Source organism: Sturnus vulgaris, chromosome 5 (genome assembly GCF_052056855.1).
Source record: "Sturnus vulgaris isolate bStuVul1 chromosome 5, bStuVul1.hap1, whole genome shotgun sequence".
Lineage (NCBI taxonomy): Eukaryota > Metazoa > Chordata > Aves > Passeriformes > Sturnidae > Sturnus > Sturnus vulgaris.
This window is the reverse complement of record NC_142247.1, coordinates 46,675,437-46,691,598: the sequence shown is the minus strand read 5'-3', so window position 1 is coordinate 46,691,598 and position 16,162 is coordinate 46,675,437. Positions and strand designations below refer to the sequence as shown.

The 16,162-nt window shown below is 41.9% G+C and overlaps 1 protein-coding gene across 4 annotated transcripts in view; it reads right to left on the bottom strand.

The window, feature by feature from the left end:
- The window catches only part of WIF1 (Wnt inhibitory factor 1), a 37,176-nt gene extending 24,249 nt beyond the window's left edge, over nucleotides 1-12,927 (bottom strand). For 3 of the 4 annotated variants that reach the window (XM_088165644.1, XM_088165643.1, XM_088165645.1), the window contains exons 1-2: nucleotides 12,702-12,926; nucleotides 12,456-12,595 (exon numbers count right to left, since the gene is read on the bottom strand). In XM_088165644.1, coding sequence (XP_088021770.1) covers nucleotides 12,456-12,595; nucleotides 12,702-12,837 — 276 coding nt within the window. In that variant the 5' untranslated portion in view covers nucleotides 12,838-12,926. Of the gene's footprint in view, nucleotides 1-12,455; nucleotides 12,596-12,701 lie in introns of all 4 variants that reach the window. The other variant, XM_014888601.2, reaches the window with a different exon arrangement.
- Nucleotides 12,928-16,162: the final 3,235 nt, after the last annotated feature.

Here is a 16,162-nt window from a genome sequence, read left to right as displayed (position 1 = left end):
GAAGTAGATGTAAGAAATTAACTATATTTTCTTCTCATTATTTTAAAGAGATCAATGCTGAATGTTCTGTTATCAATTAAATGACAAATATATCTTAATGCCAATTTTAAAGAAAGAAACACATCAAAGAGGTTCCTTTTTATCCCAGACCCATGAATATTTCTGGCTATGCACACACTGTAAGATTCTACTCTGTGTTATCCATAGCAGATGCTCACAGCTGCATATGCCATAAATAAAGTGAGATAGTGTATGTGTTTGTTAGGTGTTTACAGCATGGACCATTGCTTCTCCAAGATATTAACTGCATTAGGTCAGAAAAGTTCGTCTGTGTTCTAAGATGAAGCATGAAGCAAAGTGAGACGAACTCCGACAAAGATTATCTGTACTGTGCATACTAGGCTATTGAAAGAGTCTGGCCGGAGTAGGAATATGTACATATATGTGAACATTTTGTTACTGCAGTGCAGTCTAGACACTGTTGCAATGAGCAACATAATGGGGCTTCCTTAGATATGCACATAATAAAGTGCCTGCCTACAGACTGCCTATTTTTGTGCTAGGGACAGAACCCATTAATTGGTCCTGTCACAGAGTGGGTAAACCATTATTCACACCTCAGTGTAACACTCAGAAACTTGCTGTCAGCCTCAAGAGGTAGACCTAAAATGGGAGGCATGCTCAACAACTGAAACCTGCTCTGAGAAAATCAGTTTACACAGAAGACAGGATAACCTGACCATCTTTCGGTATCAGCTGCTAAGGGTATGGGAATAGACTGAAGCAGCAGGGTTAAAAAACCAGAGATGCACACAAAAGGAGGAATAGATATCTGGTGTTTCAAATAACTAAGAAAAAAAGGACATAAAGTAGAACTCAGAGAAATGGGCAACCTCAAAGAAAAATACATTATGTGACAGTAGTAATTAGACAATGCTGTGATGAAATGCTCACAAATCCGTAGAGCCTATTCTATGCCTGCTTTCCTCACATTAAAGAAATTGTGGCAGACTGAAGAAAATCCATGCTCAAGAAGGAAGACTATTTAACAATAGAGTGTATCCCTGCATGAAACTTTCAACAATAACGACTTGTGGTTTTAACGGTTTTAGAAGAATGGTATAAAACTCCCTGATTTTGCCAATAGAAGATGACTAACTGGTGCTTAATGTTCCTGTGGCATTCAGCTGTGGATGGCAGATCAGGTCCTCCAAGAGAATGATTTATGAAATTGGGAAAGTGAGATTTATTGTTTACTTCTAAAAAAAGCCTCAGATTTTGAAGATGGCATTACAGGCTTCCAAGAATGCTTTGCAGTAGGGAGATGGACTGAAATCTTTGCAGAATACACCAGCTTTTCCTCCAAATAATGAGAAAATAATTTCTATAAAGATAAGTAATATGAAAAAAACACTGTCAAGAAGCTTAGTGAGATCATAACATAATAGATTTAGATTATATTTAGCATAGTTTCTGGCAGTTGTCTGCTCTTTGGGACACATGGGAAACAGGGCAGCTACTCAGCCATTTTGAGCAAATATTTTCTCGCTCTGAAGGCACTCTAGCAATTGAAGCAGTTATTTGAAACCAATCTCAGACTAGAAGCAGAACGGCTTGCTAGAAAGACTGGGGTTTGAGACAAGCAGAGGTGAAAAAGAAAAATCCAAGTATACCAGCAGAGCATTAACTCTGAACGTCATCATCGTGCCAAAAGAGCAGGCTTCTGAGATAGAGGGACAAATAAAAGCCTAGCATACATTCCTGTCCATCATTAGCCTGCTAATGACAATAGGGTTTTGGTTTAGATCAGAGGCAACCCCTTGATGTAGCAGGTACCTGCAGTGGGGACAGTGAGGCCATTCCACCAGGCTAGAGCCCTGGAGAGCAGAATGTGTGCAGAGACACAGCAACCTCCAGGTTAAGCACAAGCACACAGAGACAAAGCCATGTGGCATGCACGATTTTTTTAAAACAGTCACAACAAATTTACAGCTCCTCAACGACAAAAGTCTGGGAGTTTCTCTTTCCTCTATCTTGCTTTATTTGGAAACAAAGAAAGCAAAATAGCCCAACTTCCCATATTTAGACCTTTTTTTGTTTGACATATTTTGTGTAATGCATTTTAGTATAGCTTCACTAGTGTTACTTTTGAAAAAAAAAGTTAAGCTGAAATAAGACAAAACCACTAAGGTTTTGACAAATATGCACAGTTAATTACATCCTGAAAATTTCTAGTAAGGAATGGTATTTTTCTGCATGAATCAGGCCTGGTGCATGAGCTTCCTTTAAACTGTTTTTTCTTCTGTCTTACAGATGAAAATTAGATAATTCTGCTTTGGGGACGGGGAGAGAAGCAAACAGTATACCAAAAGGAGAAATATCATTAAGAGTTCAGATTTAAAGTAAGTAAAAGACACATGAACCTTTGCTATCTTTGAATCTTCAACAAAACATATTGCTCTGGTATCCTGAAAAATTGATAAAGGCTATTCTGAAAAGCTAATTCCTATTCCAGCACCACAAGGGCAAATGCATTCTTTGCTCACCCAGGAGAAGATTAGTGTTTTTTCTGGTGGACATTGCATGATCACGGACATTCAAAATACCCATCTCCCAAATCAAATAAAAAAGAAGAAAATTATTATTTCTCTTTGAGAAAAAAATACAAAATGCTGTCTCATCAGGTTACTTCCTACGAAAACAAGTCTTTGCAGGTCTGCCAGTGCCACCTGCAACACTTCTATGTGGCTCTAACTACACTGAGAAAAACCCACAGGGTTATTTTCTCCCCCTCACAACTTGAAAAGTAAGTGAATATCTTGTTTGGCTGATCCTGGGAGGGCATCTTTAGATTATAGTCTATGTACAGTTTCAGGCTTTGGATAGATTTATTGATAATTAATAATTACCCTGAAAACTCTTCACAGAGAACATAAAATAATTTCAATAAAACCTTTACAATTAGGGGAGTGATTGCACTAACAAGTATTTAGGTTAGTTATGATGGGGATCTGAACAGACACTAGATTTAGTTAAACAGAATAGTTCTAAAAGCACAAATGTAAACCTCAGAGATGGTGGCTAATGATGTGATGTGATGTGATGTGATGTGGGAAAGCTCACAGATGAAGAATAAGCTAATCCACCTCTTGAATGGTAGTAAACATGGATAATGCATACAGATTCAATTTGGCTTCAAATTTCCAACCCTTTGTTCTTAAGCCTCACAGAATAGCTTTGAAGCTGAGGATAAAGCTCCTACAGCACACCATTCTTCTGATTATGATCTCATGAAAGTGTAATCAATTACTTACACAAGTTAAAAGCGTGGCAAACAGCAAAGGTCACATAATTGGCCTTGATTGAGTCCATGTGTTTCAATATTTGCTTTAATTGGCACTCCTGTACAATAAATATAAATATCTCTCTTCAAAACGTAAGCAGTGAACTTTCTCAAAAGTTATGAAATCTCACAGCAGCTTCTGTCAGACTGGAGTCCTCCAAAGGTTTCAAAGAGGGACACTTCCGGTTTTGTGTACCCATGTGATAGAAAGTTTGCAGCACCTCTGACTGAGAGTCTCTTTATTTATTGCTCAGCAGATACTGGTCTTCAGCCTTATTTTACAGGAAGATGAGCGCTTAAAATTCGAAAAGTTGCAAAAATTCAACTCCATCCTGACTAGTCATTAACACAGTTCTCTTTTAATACCTACTGCATGGATTTTCAAATTCCTTTTTTGTGAAAATTCAGAGTAATTTTTTTTCTTGTTTCACTAGCTGTCATTGATCAAAACAAATTCTAGATACTACCATGACAGAAGAACTAAATTCACTACTAAGAGTTTGGTAAGCGTATCTGAAAAGGAACTTGTGTGTTTGCTGTTGAACCTAAAATCACACTGATTTTTCTACTGAATGAAGACTCTGCTAAGTGGATGTATCTTGCTGTCATATTTCCATGTACTCTAGAGCCCTCCACATCGTTCTGTTCTCCATAACTATATCCTGAATTATTCAAAACAAGATGGACTTCTCTTCAGAGTAAAGCAAGGAAGTGCAATCCTATCTCCAGTTTCTGATGGGAAACTGAACAGGTTCTACAAACAGCTTTTCTGTCTTCTGGGCTGTTTCTGCAGGCAGAGTCAGCACAGCTTCATCCCTGGGTTACAGTACCAGGCTCACAGGTCTAGTCTTTAAAGCTAAGGTGCAGTGTAGTTCCCAGTATTTAAATGAAGTATCTTGTTCAAAAATAGCTCATCCTTGACTTCCCGTACACTCAAATCAAAGGGCAGAGACCAACACCTGCAAAAGAAAGTTCAGTCCAGCTAGAATCTGATTTACCTGCTGTCTTGAAACACCTTTCTTTCCCTCCCTGGGTGCAGGTGGAGTCTATCTGCAGCATAGGCATCTTCACAAAGCCTAGACTCCGGTGAATTGACACAGGATCAAGCTGAGCTTCCAGATAAACCTTTTAAACATACTTGCAGGAATAAGTCCTATTAAGAAAGGCAGGAAGTTGGTTTTGGGAAAGCTGCATCCTTCCATTGTGTTTTTTTAAATTCTGGATAATGTGTCAGTCTAAATCCTGACAGGAAGGACTAGCAGATGAAAGTTCCCCAGAAAAATCTTTTGCAGAGAGCCTAACCTCATTTTTCTTACAAAAAATGCAAGAGGGACAGCAACCTCAGAAATGAATGTGTGGGCCTCCCCAAGCCCAAATTTACTTGTGATGAAAAACAAGCAGGAGTCTAATAACAGCAAAAGTCTGCACTCTGCTGTAAGACAACTGTCCCATTTGGGATTCAAGAGTTTTGCTAAGATCAGAGACGTAATTTATTCCTTGATGAATATCTATGGTAAATCTAGTCTGCTCTTGTAGACTGGGACCAAATTGTCATTTTTTCCACTCAAAGAATTCCAGATGTGTTGACAATGCCTAATTTCTGCTAGAATCGTAGGCTGCTGGAGATTCCCCAAATACCCCAAACACAAATGAAGTGAATAGAACTGGGCTGAATGGGGTCCACAGTACTTTCAGAAAGAAAAAATACACTGGAGGGGAACAATGTCCCACAAACCTTGTTGAGTGGTCAGGTCTGCTCTCTACATCACTGCAGGGCACAGAAATGGCTGAAGAACCTCGGCATGATCCATTACCCACTCTAAATCAGGAAGGGGGAAAGACCTCACCATACTTACTTCAGTCTTTGATATCAGGGACAGGAACATATATATAAACCTAAAGACAGAAGTTTCTGTCAGAGTTGTTTGGTTTGGGAACAGGTGGAAAAGCAAGAGATTCTACAAGAATTTGCAGAGATTGTGAGCTTTTTATCCCCAGGTCACCCTTTCTCCTTCTTGGAAAGTCTCAGATTCCTTGTCCTTTAAAGTATTTCTTAATTACTATAATTTAATGAATTTATGCTGTTTGCATTTTACACTATGAGAAAGCCCTTACTTTTGGATGAATAAATGTATTACAGAAATATGATATGCATGTCAAAAGGTTTTACATCTTCTAATTCTAGTGTCAGGTGATTATAGAATCATAGAATGAAAGTAATAGTGGCATCATGATACTATAAAAAATTATGAAGCTTACTTTACTGTGAATATTTGGCAAGACAACTAAAAAGGGACTATTAACTAAGCAGTGTATTCACACTGATACAATTCAAATGTGAACACTATCAGTGGATAAGGTGAAGACTTTATCCCATCAAAGGAATGTTGCAGTTAAATCAAGTAAAAATGTGAAATCCATGGTTCTTGATGTGATGAAGGCTTCTAATTTTTGCCTTTAAGGATGAGTATAAGCTGCTCCACCCTGTATCTAATACCAACAAGTCACAGGTCTGATCAGAGGGAATCAACGTATTGGGTTACAAGCTTTCAGCTCCCCTCCCTTTCCAATACAGAAATCTGATCATGCCTATGCAATATAAATAGAGGTCCTTGTGCAAAACTGGAAGGAAGGAGGTAAGAAAGAAAAGCCAGCACAAACAAACACACAAAAAAAAGCAAACAAATATCAATCAAGGTAACTGCCAACATGCTCTGCTGGCAAATTAATTTCCAGCTCTTAATATATCTATGCATATCATCTGTTGCTTGTGATTACAGACCCAGATAACTGTATTTTGCCTTTTCTTCCTCGCTGACTGTGTGCTCTGCTGTGCAACCTGCCTGTTCTCCTTGACAGTCTCCAGAATATTGCAGCCACAGAGCTGCTTGCAGAAACTTTATGTATCTATGGCTTCACAATGGGAAAATAAATTTGTTTCAACCTGGTTACTCAAATAGACTCTGTTTCAACAGCTCCATTTATTTCCTAAAACCTCTGCAAGAAAGAGAACTGGCTAAGGCTCAGACTTGGCAAAACGAGACCAGTGTTTGCGGCAGTTTAAAAGCACAGGTTGAAGTTGGTACTTGTACTCCTTACTGAAGGTGTTCAGTGGACTTGATTATTTGCCTATGAGGTTTTAAGTCTCAGACTCCCATTGACTACATCAATATTCACACATTTGCAAGTTGAGGGCAAGTAGAAAATGTTGCAGGGAGAGCTTAACTTCTGCTCATCAACAAGTTGTGATTTGTCCATATCTTCCATGTGTTCTGAGGAAAACTAGGTTCATAATCACCATACTGAAAGCTCTGTTCTCAGGATGGTCCAAGAGCCCTCTGGACAGCCGTCATTGCAAAGGCTGGCTCTCTGGTTCTTGCTGCTGGTTTCTGTGTTTCAGTGTTCAGAGCCAGAGACAGATCTTCTCTTTAGGGGGCTGCTGTTTGGGGCGTTTATTTTGCCTAGTGATGGGCCAAAACCTGAGGTTGGGAGATTGCCAGGTTTGACATCAGGCATATTTATTTCCTTTAGGATCACCTGGGTTTAGCTAGCTTTTTATCCAGGCAAAGGCACAACTTCAGAGGATTTGTGGGACCAGCTCTGAAAGCAGTGCTTGGCCTTCAAGCTATTTATTGAAGTATTTAGCATTGATGACAGCAAGTGCTGAAGCAGCTCAAAGGTAACTGCCTATTTTTCCTTGAATGGCCAAAAAAAGACGGACTCCACCAGCTGGCTGGAAAACAAAGTAAACTTTCATTCTAGATGCAAAAAAACGCAGGGGTTTTCTTGTTGTATAGCTGGGGGAAAAAAAAATCCACCCCAAACCTTCACAAGCCATTGCTAAGGTATTTTATGAACAGACTAAGGTTCCACATACTGTGGTGGACTTCAGATATCATAGCTGAGTAAAGCCTCCTAGTGCCTCTGTACAACAGTGTCAGTGTCTATGCTTTATTTATATCACTTTTTTTTAGGCATATTTTGGGTTGCTGCTTCACTGTATGACCTCTGAGGTGGACCACTAGCAACTGCTCTCCAGCTGGAGCAATGCACCTTGCTTACTTAAGTGCCACTTGCTCACTTCTGCAGCTGGTGGGAGGCAGTGCTAAAGGCCTGGGCTGCATCAGGCACAGCCCTGCCAGCCAGTCCAGGTGAGTATTACATTTCCACCGTGCCTGGGCTACAGTTTGATACAGTAAAGAGCTTGGCCACAAATAAACCGTCAAAAAGCAAACAAGGAAACAAAAGCCTCCCAGCAAAACAAAAAAAATCCAACATGGTAAAAGAGACTAGCACAAGTAAAGCAGAATCTTTCAGATGGTGGAGTTTGTACAGAAAAGGACAAATAAAAGAAGAACAAACCCTAACAAGCCAAGTGTAAACCTGCAGGAAGGCAAAAAGAAGAGATATTGAGATGCATTTTCTTGAAAGCTTTAAAAATAATAATCAGGAACTCATTGTTCTGAGCTAAGGTATTCAGCTCTTGAAATTCTGTTCAAAGTGATGCAAATATCTACTACATATCAGTTTTGAAAACTCTGGGACACACTATGTTCCTCACATATCTGCAGGCCCTAGGAAGAGCGTGGTTTCTTACATTTGTTTTGTACGTACATAATCCACTTGGCTAGAATCAAGTCAATAATAGTTGTAGCTACCCAAAAAAAACCTCTTTGGAAAGTGTGAAAGCGAGAGAAGATGTTAGATACATGAAAAATTCTTCCAGTTAGTTCAGTTATTCTCATTTTTGTTTGTTCTTTCTCTACAGCATTACTTGTTAATGGTATTAACTTTAGACCACTAAGAACATACATGTGAAACTGTCTGTAAAAGGAAATGATATTGCCAGAAAACGCTTTCACTTCCACAAACAGGAAAGCAACACAAGAGGAAAGTCTGGATTTTCTATTTCAGAAAAATTGTTAGTAACACAGGGAGTGAAATCTGTACATTTTCACAAAATACAGTCTTGAAACTTGGGGTGTCCTTCTTAGTTCCAGTGTAACAACAGTTATATTGTACATTGTAGCCACTACTGTAAAAGCAGTGAAAATATTTTATGACTTCAGTTTTTTTTTGTTAAAAAAAGAATTATTTATAGAAATTATAAACAATGAAAATCTTGAAGAACTGTTTACTTAACACAGGTTTGCACTGCTGTGTAAAAAGAATAATCGTGTAGTTTACACACATACCATGTAAATTACTGTGGAAACCAGATGCAGCTTACACCACAAGGTGCCTTGTAACTCATCTCTGCTGAGCAATAAATCCCTCCTTTTCTTCTTGGCAAAACTTTGAGAAACTCTACTGCTGTTTTCTATCAGGAGATGGAACAGATGGCTGGCACATGCCTGCTTTACTAAGAAAGTGGGATCTCTACAGTATGACTTTGATCCTTAGTGGCATGTCTACAACACTGAGATGCAAAATACCACAGCTGAGCAGAATCTAAATATTAAAGGTTTGGAGCTGTGCTCTTGATATGAGAACCCCCTGTCCAAAAATCATGCTCACACTATGTAAGCATCTTCACATTCCACATGGAAATTTTGGTACAGAGGTCAGAAAACAAAGTATTTCCCTGGTTTGGTGACATGAAAGTGCAGTGAAGGTACCACTGAAAATCACAAGAGTGTGAGTTGATGCAATTGCCTTGACCAAACTTTGAGAAGAGCCATATTTTTACTGAAAAAAATCTAAATTTTGCGTATTAGACATATTAGACATTTTTTAAGCTGAAAAGCAGCACTGTAATGACTGCTTGCAAATAAGATACTTACAAAAAATTCAGCAGATTTTCTGAAGAAAATTTTCCTTTGAAGAATTAGGTTTTGAAATTCAATATTTTTTGGTTTCTTTCAGTTTATGAAGGAAATAACCATCTTTGACTAGAGCACCTTATTGCACTACTGATCCCTTAAAATTGGTGGTCTTTCAGCTTTCCCATGAGCAAGGATCCTAGAACAACTGGATATTCCATTTTATCTTTATGGTCAGGCTACATCTCAGCACTTTTAAGACAATTTCAGAGAACTCAATGAGCCATTCAGAGCTGATATTGACATTGCTGAGATTGGAACTAGCCTCCAGGAGGTGTTAACTATACAGCATTTCTAACCTTCACTTTACAATATAGAAATGATGCTAGAAATCATGAAAATGCACTGAAGACATACATTCCCTCTTTCTCAGAGGTGGGCATCTTTTTGATTTACTCGAAGTTATCAATAACTCTTGGAGACTTATTTCAGATGTCACATCATGGATATGCATTCAACCATGCACCAGGAGAGGAGCTATGGGGTACTCGTAACAGTGGGGAGGGGGAAGTGAGCTGCTACAATAATTCATCTGACCAAAAATAGTTCTCCTATATCTGAAAGGAAGAAAGCAGATTGTGGCCCAGATTGACTATTTCTGTGGATCAGATCAGAGAATGCTACACAACAAAAATTCCAACTTGCTTTTTGGTTTCTTTTTTTCACATCCTATCTATTAAATCAACCAGGCTTCTGCTCTGTCACTTCTAATAACTAATTAGAAGTAATGGACTAGGAATTAAAAGCAACTAATGCTTTTCTTTAGTTATTGCTTTCTAGTGAAAATTATTTTGTTTGCTTATCAAAGAAAATCTTTTTCACATAAAATGTATTCAGGACACAAAGGCCACTGCATCAGAAGCATAACATCTAAATGTAGTGAGTTTCAAGCACTTCTGTTTACACAGAATACAGAAGTTCTGGTCCTTAAAATGTGCCTTTCACAAGACATTTTTGATTTAGAATATTCAGCCACACAGGACTGAGGAGCATTGCCACTCCCTGGGTTAGAGCATTTCCTCACCTCAAACTCGGATCATCATTTATCCCAGGAGCAGGTAGATGGGATCTACCCACAGGATATTTATACGTGCTAAGGTGCCCTGCTGGGGATCCCAGGTGTGGTGGGTTGACCTTGTCTGTCTGCCAGACACCTACCTACCTCTCACTCCCCCGTCTTGTTGATATCAGGACTAGGAACCACATAATGCCATAGACAAATCTCCTGCACCTACTCAAGAGAAACCTTACAGCTGTAGACCCAAAAAGAGTCTAGCTACTCCTAGAGGTGAGGCATATATTACTGAGAGCCCCCCAAACCTTGGGTCCCAGAGAAACATCTTCAGATTTCAAGTGGGATACAGAGTGAAGAGGTCTATAAGGCACAAGCGTCACAGAAGAATTATTTCAGTTTTACCAAATGGGAGGCAACAGTATGCTAGTTAACAGCTATTTTGCAAAAAGCAGTCTAGTACTTCAGCATTTCAAATGCCCTTCTTCTTCCAGAAAGTACTAAGTTCCATTTCTTTTCCTTCCTCCTTTCTTGCTTCTCTTTGCCTCTTCTCTTCTCTTCTCTTCTCTTCTCTTCTCTTCTCTTCTCTTCTCTTCTCTTCTCTTCTCTTCTCTTCTCTTCTCTTCTCTTCCGCTCCTTCTCTTCTCCTCCCTTCCACTTCTCATTTTTCCTTCCCTGACTTAGGAAATTCCCAGAAAAGTACAGAATAAAGGTACCAAGTTTTTAGCACTTCCCTGGATGTGTTAATGGAAACTTCTAAAAACATGTATACTTAAAATCAAAATAGAACACCAGAAAAATGGAAAAATGTACTCATTTCTTCCCCATATAAAATATTGGAAATTCTGGAGAAACAGAATTTTTTAACCATTTAGGTATTTCACTTACTAATTATGCTTTGTCTAAGAGGAATTCAGTGATTTAGAAAGAGCAGAAGGACTAATGAGTTAAAGACCTTTGCAGCTGCTCAGAAAGGATTTCGTCCTGCAAGCTGCATCAAGCAGAACATTTTCCTATACTGTCTTTTAGCCTGTGACTCTTCTCACTGAAATCAGTGTTGGAAATACCTTTTCCTAATGACTGACCTGTAGGCAGCAAAGAAGGGAGAGGAGAGCACAAGAAGGAAATACAAGAGAAGGATAGTGTTCAGCCTAACATCATCACCCATTCAAAAGAGTTTTATCATCAACAGCAACTGAATCTGGCAGAGAAATGGAGTAGGAAATACAGTCCCAAAAGACACTAATTATTTCTAGGTATTTAAGTGCCAACCCTTGGCGTACAAATTTGTTTTCTCTGTAAAGCTTGATGGGAATGCCAAATACCTAGAGCAAGTCACTTAGCCTTTGTAAGTTTTGTCTATTCACCTTCCTCTCTGGAGGAGGAGGGGAAGCACTTCCTAAACCCAAAGTCTTTGTGAGGACAGCAAAAATTGCAAGGGCTTCAGCCAACACCTTGAAGCCAAACAAGTCCTGTAGATAGAGTACTTTCAAACCAAAACCACAACCAAATTTCTGAAGCTGCAATTAGCTGAAGTATACAATCAATGTTCACTATTTAAATGTAAATACTGTTTCATCTCTACCAAGTTCTTTATCGTATAGTCAATGTTCAGCGTTGTAAAAATGAAATAATTTCATCCAGTATTTTATGCCACCATGTTTTTTCTGTATCCATGGTTATGTACACTAACAAGTTTCAGCTTTATGCAAATTCAACATATGTTGTCAGTGTGTCAAATCATACATGTTTCTTCACAAAAATATGTCACAGATTCTTACATTTTCAGCGAAAGAATCCAAGAGGATACATAAACTGCAGATTTATGTGGTTTTGCAATTTAACTTGGTAAAATTAAGTCTACAGAAGAGAGCTGTTATTTACTAGAACTACAAATTGAACCTGCACATTCAGTACATAGAGTCAATGAAGAGCCTGTAGTGTATGTCCATAAGCTATAGAAAGTCGAAAGAAAACTGCATCCATGTAACTACCGTCCGGTACAAAATTTTACAGCAAGTACAGGCGACTGGGGCATTCCTGGTGAGTTGTGTCTCACCAGCCTGCGGGTTCTCCGGAGCCCGAGGCGCCCGGCGCTCCCACGCACCTTACGCAACGCGCCTTCCCAGCCATCGCAACGCGTCTTGGACTCGCGCACACCCAGGGCTGCCCCAGCAGGCCTCGGAGAGGGTTTCCTCAACTACTCCAAGGCCGAACCACCTGCCCGGGTTTACAGAGACTCCCCCGTCCCTTGCCGCGGCCCCATCCCGGCACATACCCGTCCCGTTGCCTGCCAAGTGAAGTTCATGGCGCGGATGCCGACGGGGATGGCGGGCATCCTCTGCTGGGCTTTCCTAAAGTCGTGGGTGAAGGGGGCCATCTTCCCCTCTGACACGATCAGAATGTCCTCCTCGAAGCCTGCGGTAGGCAAAGGGGCGCAATGTGCGGCAGCCTCGCCGGGCCGGGCCGGGCTGAGCTCGTTTTGGGCTCCTGCCCGGGGCTCGGGGGCAGCGGCCGCACTTACCGATGAGCACCCGCGCTTGCTGGGAGTCGATCCACAAGTAGAAGGCGTCGGGCTGGCGCGGAGCAGCCCGCAGGCTGCAGAGACTGAGGGCTCCGCAGAGCAGCGCGGCACAGCACACCCGCACCGCCAGGGCCATCCTCCCGCACCGCCCGCCCGGGGCTCGCCGGCTCCGCCACCACTCCGGCCGCGCCCGCCCACCCTCTCTCTGCTCCGGGGTGGCGGCGGCAGGGCGGTGGCAGCGGGGCGGGCACGGGGAGGGCGGCGGGCGGCGCCGCGGGCGGCCGGGAACGTGGTGCTCGCACGGTCCTTCCCCCGCCGCGGAGGGCGGTCAGCCCTCCGCGCCCGGGACCGCGGGTGGCCGCCCACTCCTGCAAGAGCAGAGCCGAGAGCCGGGACCGTGACCCACAGCCGTTCTGTCAGGGTAACAGTGACACGCCACGGTCGCCGCCCTGCCGCGCGTCTCACCTCCCTCCCCGCGTTCACTCTCCCGTAGGGGCACCCTGACACTCCGGCCGTCAAGGTGGCACCACCACGGTCACAAATGGGTCGCTGGAGATACTTGTGTCTGCGTGAAGAAAGTTCGAAGCACAACGTTTGTTCGTAGCCATGCCCCTGGCACACGTGGGGTTTGAGTCAGAGATGGGGGGAGCATCGCCCAAACGGCAGGTGGGTGCAGTGCGGTCGTGGCTTCAGCGGGGACCCACGAAGCTGGACAGGTCAGGCTCTCAAGCGAGCCATCAGCCGGACAGTGGCACAGGGGCACGCTTCCCAGCACCAGGGAACGACGCAGAAAATGAGGCAGTGTGCTAAAGGAAAAAAGGGTTCTCACCTGGCTTTTGTCCGAAGGTCTTGAGAACAGTGGAGACTGAAAAACACTGAAATGTTGCCATTTACACAAAACTGGAGCTGGCTCAATATAGAAACTTAGTAAACCTTGAAAGACTTTTGTATTAAAAAAATTATTTAAATAGAATCACGCCTTCTAAAGGAATAAAAAAATATTGTTTCTAATTTTTCTAGATTCTTCTATTAGAAAAGCCTAAAAAAACCTCCCAAAATAAAACCAACAAAAAACCAAAACCAAAACAAAACAAAAGCAAAACAAAAAACCCAAAACAAAATAAAGAAAATAATCCAAAAAGCCAAAACTTAGCAGGATAGACGAAGTCTGTGTAAAACCCCAAGTTTCTGTCTGCAATGGTCTGGAAGGAGTTGGAGTGTATTTTCTCCCTGTGGTTACTGCTTTAGATGCTGCTGGCGCTCCATCTCAACCTGTTAGTGTGACTTCTAAAGCTACCTCAGTGCTATCTGCCAGGACTGGAATTCTCTGTGTCATGGACAACAACATGAAGTTGGTCTTTCTTTTCCAGATAGATGTAGTTGAGTGGTGTTCCCTAGTAACTTGCCTAGATGAAAAGCCTTAGGCTCCAAAAACTGGAGTCAGTGTATATAACCTAACAGAAATGCCTCTGGTGATTATTTGCTATTTTTTGGTTATTCAATAGTGTGAGAAACAGGTCAAGGGAGGTGTTTATCCCCTTCTACTCTGCTCTTGTGAGACCCCACTTGGAGCACTGCATCCAGTTCTGAGGACCCCAACAATGGAAGGATGTAGACCTGTTGGATCGAGTCCAGAGCAGGGCCATGAAGATGATGAAATGGCTGGAGCACCTCTCTTTTGAAGACAGGCTGAGAGAGTTTGAGTTATTCATCCTGGTCAAGGCTCCAGAGAGACCTTAGAGCATCCTTCCAGTACCTAGAGTGAGCCTAGAAAAGAGCTGGAGAGGGAAATTCTAGAGGGGCTTGTAGTGATATGACAAAAGGGGAATGGCTCCAATCTCAAAGTGAGTAGAGAACGGCTTCCAAACCAAAGTGGGTAAGTTTGGATCTGAAGGATCAGAAAGGAATTCTTTACTGTGAAGGTGTTGAGGCACTGGCACAGGTTACCCAGAGAAGTTGTGGATACCCCATTCCTGGAAGTGTTAGAGACCAGGATGGATGGGTCTTTGCACAATCTAGTCATAGATGAGCTGAAATTTGAGATGATCACTCAAGCTTCCTTCCAGCCCAAACCATTCTGAGGTTCTGCGTTTCTATGATTCTCATTTATTTTGTGCAAAATACTTTCTTTATCTTGCACACTCCGCTGTGCTCCACGCGTCTGGCTGCATGCGGTTGGAAGGAGGGCTGTGGGTACGGTGGCCCGGGATGGGGCCGCTCTCTCCCGCTGGAAGCGCCTGGCCACGGCTTTCCCTGCGGACCGGAGACTGCCGGGATGGGGTCGCCCTCTGCCGGCCGCCGCCGCCGCTGCAGGCCCCGGGTGCGGCCGCAGCGCCGCAGCTCCTCTGCCCCGCCCCGCCCCGCCCCGCCCCGCCCCGCCCTGCTCCGGCAGCGCCTCGTCTCCCAGCACAAGCTATCAGCGACCTCCTGAGCAACTGGGTAAATATCCCACCTTTCAAATGTGATTGAATCATCTTAGCTTGAAAACACACGAGAAATTTTAACAGTACTACAAAAGAGAAATGAAGTGGGGGAAAAATAATATCTGAAACAAAACTTTTAGCAAGGTTAAAACGGGTCCTCAAGATAGGTAAGAATATTTAATATTCTAATGCAATGATTTACATTGTTATTTATCATGTAAAGGGGCTTTCTTAAGATAATTTAATTGCCAAGTAATAACACTAGAACATAATTTCCAAAACTGTGATGGTACAATTTAAACACTCCTGAGCAAAAAATGCAAATTTCTACAGAAATTAGCTGGCACCTAGTGACTGAAGTACAGTGTGATGGATATGTGTTTGAACCAACAGACTATCCAAGCCCAGAGACACTCTGTGGGTGTTTTAACAGTGTGTCTCTCCTCCAGCATCTGCCAAGGCTTAGGTGAATCCTCTGAGTGCTGAGACTGGCCTGTTGAACTACAGTGTCTGTTCTCCCCAGTTTCTCTCTGCTGTACTATTGTAGCACAATGAGATTCACTGAGGGTAAGGTTTGCTAAACTTGTGCTCATGCTGCCTGCTTGCATTCAATATGAAGATCTAGGTATTAGCTTGGTACAGTTCTTGATCCCTTTTTAAAATGTCTCTCCTAAATTACATGACATATTTCAGGGAAGAATAGTCTCTTTTTAAGTGAGTTGAGAGCATTATGGAGAAAGGATTGGAATATACTCAGGAAAGCAACTATTTTGTGGTTCTTTGTTTAATGAAATGGAAAACATATAAGAAAACAGAACTGTGTCATGAATATAGCTTCAAGTTCCACTACCTTTCATAAGAATGCATATATAGTGCATTTGTGGCCTGGTCTGATATTCATTGCAACTGACAGCATCCCCCTGATGACAGCCTTGGAATTAATTAATGAATGGATGGTTTGAATGATGACATATCCAGAGAAGGATGTGGATGTCAGAGCCTGATGCCCTTTGATCATCAGCTATGAATAATATAGAA